The sequence below is a fragment of the Notothenia rossii genome (assembly GCF_949606895.1).
Source record: "Notothenia rossii genome assembly, chromosome: 4".
NCBI classification, from domain to species: Eukaryota; Metazoa; Chordata; class Actinopteri; order Perciformes; family Nototheniidae; genus Notothenia; species Notothenia rossii.
In genome coordinates this window covers 76,593,329-76,596,342 of record NC_136902.1, presented here as the reverse complement: position 1 = coordinate 76,596,342, position 3,014 = coordinate 76,593,329, and the positions used below count along the sequence as shown (strand labels likewise).

Below are 3,014 nucleotides of genomic sequence, written 5' to 3'. Positions count from 1 at the left end.
TTGTCAACACCTTTAATAAGGTCATTCAGTCCAGCGCTGCAATGAAGCGGTCAATGATGTGCAGAAACAGAGTGCTATTTTAGGGATGCTTGGCACAGGCATCGACCATGTATGGTGATAAGCTAATAGCAAAGCAGATCCAAGATGATTAACATGGCTTTGTGCTAACCCCTCATAATGTACTTTGGAGATTGTCTCAATAATGCCTCACTGAATCAAACACTCACACCCTGAATACATTCATTATCTCAATCATACACTCGTTGAACATATACTTGATTTTATAATATGAAATGATATTTTCTTGATATTATTTATGACAACTTTTAAGACAATATGTTTTATTCAACCATCCAGGGCCTGATTTCCATTGCAATTCTGCGTAGAAGTTCGTGCCAAGATTGACAAATTGCATAAGAAAATGTTATCAGCTTAATTATTAGTCAGTCTTGTAGCACCATAACTAATGTTTCATGACACTAATGTTTCAAGCAAAGATGTTTACAACAAAAACATTATTTACTGTGATAAACCAGCTTCTCAAAATCTGTCAAACACTATGCATCATTATACAACATAACTGCATTTCAGTGTTATGATTGAAAGTGAAAGTTGTAGTCTATATTTAACTACAATGTGCGAGTAAAAACCCATGAGACAAGTGGAAAATTAGCAATAGCTATACATTCTCTGTGCGGACAATCAGTGTAAAACTCTTTAATGGAATTGTGTTAAATTGCATCATCCCTATATCAAGAAAGACAATCATTCAAAAAGTTAAAATCCACAGTTTCCCAAACAATAATGGTTGCTGATAAATACAGGCATGTTGTAAACTTTGATAGCTACAGGTGAATCCCACTGTTTCAGAGTCTCTCAGGTGAGTGTCACGAGTGGAACCATCGTGTCAGGTCTTGGACCGAGTCTGCCCTTCCTCTGTTCCTCCTCACCGCCCTGCAGACAGTGCAGTAGTGTTCGGCCCAGAAGGCGGGCTGGTGCAGGCTGTAGTCCCCTCTCCAGTCCAGGTGCCGCCTCAGCCGGGCCGGGTTCCGCCTCAGCATCAGCAGGTACCGGGCCAGCCCGCGCACTGTGGGGAAGTCGTCCACGTGAATGAAGGCCTCGGGGGGCAGAAAGCGCTCATAGTTCTGCCGGGACGGACCCAGCACCACCGGGACGGCACCGGCCCGCACCGCGTTCCACAGCTTCTCTGTGATGTAGTCGGTGTGCTGCGAGTTCTCCAGCGCCAGGTAGAACTGGTACCGACCGACCAGCCGCACCACGCTGCCGCCGCTGTCCTCCGGTAAGGGCCGGCCAGCTCGCCCGAACACATCCACCCGGATGTACCGGCGGAGCTGGTGGTAGAGGGCCACGCGCGCATGGGACTCAGACCAGTTGCTGATGACCCAGGCCACGAGGCGGGGCCGGAGGAGGTGTGAGCGCGAGGGGGCGAGGAGCGGGTGCGCAAACCGGTCGTTGAGACCCTCGGTTTTGCTCCCCCGGGGGAGTAGATACCCGTAGGGCAGGAAGATGTCTGAGTCTGTCCGGTAAGTCATGCTGAGGTTATAAACGCCCTCAAAGCGCCACAGCCCGGAGGTGTGCGAGGGGGACTCGTAGTTCATCCATACCCACTTTTGTTCTAGTGGCCGCGGTTCCGGTGGCAGATCAGCGGTGCCGGTTGCAACGTCCCGGTGATGGATGACCACCGCGTCAGCCTGCGGGTATACATGCACGTCGTCTGTGAGCGTGCACCCGCCGATCTGATAAAGAGCAGAGCAGTTCGGAAGTTTCCGGTACCGTCCAAATGGGTGCGTCCATATCAGGAGCGTTACCGCGTGTTTCTCCTCGGGGACAAACTGTTCCGGCTTGTACGGGTCCGGTAAGTACAGCAGACTGACCCCCAGGAGGAGCACAAAACCCGCGGTGGCCACACACACCGAGAAACAGGTCTTTCTGAGAACTGGTCCAACACATTTCCGCTGGGACAAACCTGAGCGCCTGTCTTCCCGGGGAGCTGCTCTCCAGTCAGCCCCAGCTCCCATCGACTTCAACTTACAGTTCCCATCAAAAACCTCTCACAACACGTAGTGCAATATCGCAGGAAATGTGGCCTGAGGACTGTAATAAAAGCTGTATGATGGCACACCTTTAAGTCGGATAAAAGTCATTGTCTCGAGATAAGAAGTTAACATGAGGTCAGATTGTTATGGAGCTTAGACAAGCTTCTCCCTGCATTGTCGTTTCTTGCCCTATCTGTCCTCTTCACTGGACAAAACCGAGTAAAACATTTGGACCAGTGCTCTATGTTGAAACATTTCGACGTGGCAGTGTTAGTCTGGGGTTCAGTTACCGGTGAATGGGGCTTTTGTGCGGCCTGTTGACGCTTGGTTGGCCTCCCAGGCACTTTCAGGTTGGGTAAACACTTGTCCTATGAAGTAAGCAAAGGTCATTTTGTAAAGTAGCCTACAAGGAATATTTTAGCTTGTAAACAGACAGAGGCATACGAGAAGTACTCAGATTCTGTCCTTAGGTAAAAGTAGAAATACCAGAGTAAGCATTACCTATATATTATCCTGCATTAAAAATGTTCCTATTTTTTTGCCCATTTTAGAATAATATATTATGTTTTGATTCTAATTATTGATGCATTAATATGTCTATCAAAGCTGGTAAAGGTGCAGCTTTGCATTGTTTAGCATTAATCTAAAGAACAAAATATGTTAAATTGATGTAGTGGAGCAAAATGTACCTCTGAAGTACAAAGTAGCAAACTATTTGAATACTTAAGTAAAGTACATGTCTCTCAACATTGTAATTAAGTACAGTACTTGAGTAGAATTAATTTTCTTTATACCAGTACTTGTAAATCTCTGTTTGTTCAAAAGCATATTATTTGAGGTAAGGGGTAAAATCAGATTTAAAGTGATAGACAACACTCTTTTGTTAAACTAATCAACAAATTATACCTCAGATCTTATGGGTACACTGCTGAAATATTTCTGTACTCAAGGTGTCTA

The 3,014-nt window shown here is 46.2% G+C and overlaps 1 protein-coding gene across 1 annotated transcript; it reads right to left on the bottom strand.

Moving 5' to 3' along the window:
• LOC307037168 (alpha-(1,3)-fucosyltransferase 4-like) lies at positions 1 to 2,731 on the bottom strand. The gene has a single exon (XM_079677948.1). It carries the CDS (start codon positions 2,037 to 2,039, stop codon positions 888 to 890), a length of 1,152 nt encoding a protein of 383 aa, XP_079534074.1. The 5' UTR covers positions 2,040 to 2,731; the 3' UTR covers positions 1 to 887.
• Between the last annotated feature and the right edge of the window lie 283 nt (positions 2,732 to 3,014).

What these genes read in the sequence shown, in the direction of transcription:
- LOC307037168 (XM_079677948.1), bottom strand. Translation starts at nt 2,039, where the DNA reads ATGGGAGCTGGGGCTGACTGGAGAGCAGCTCCCCGGGAAGACAGGCGC.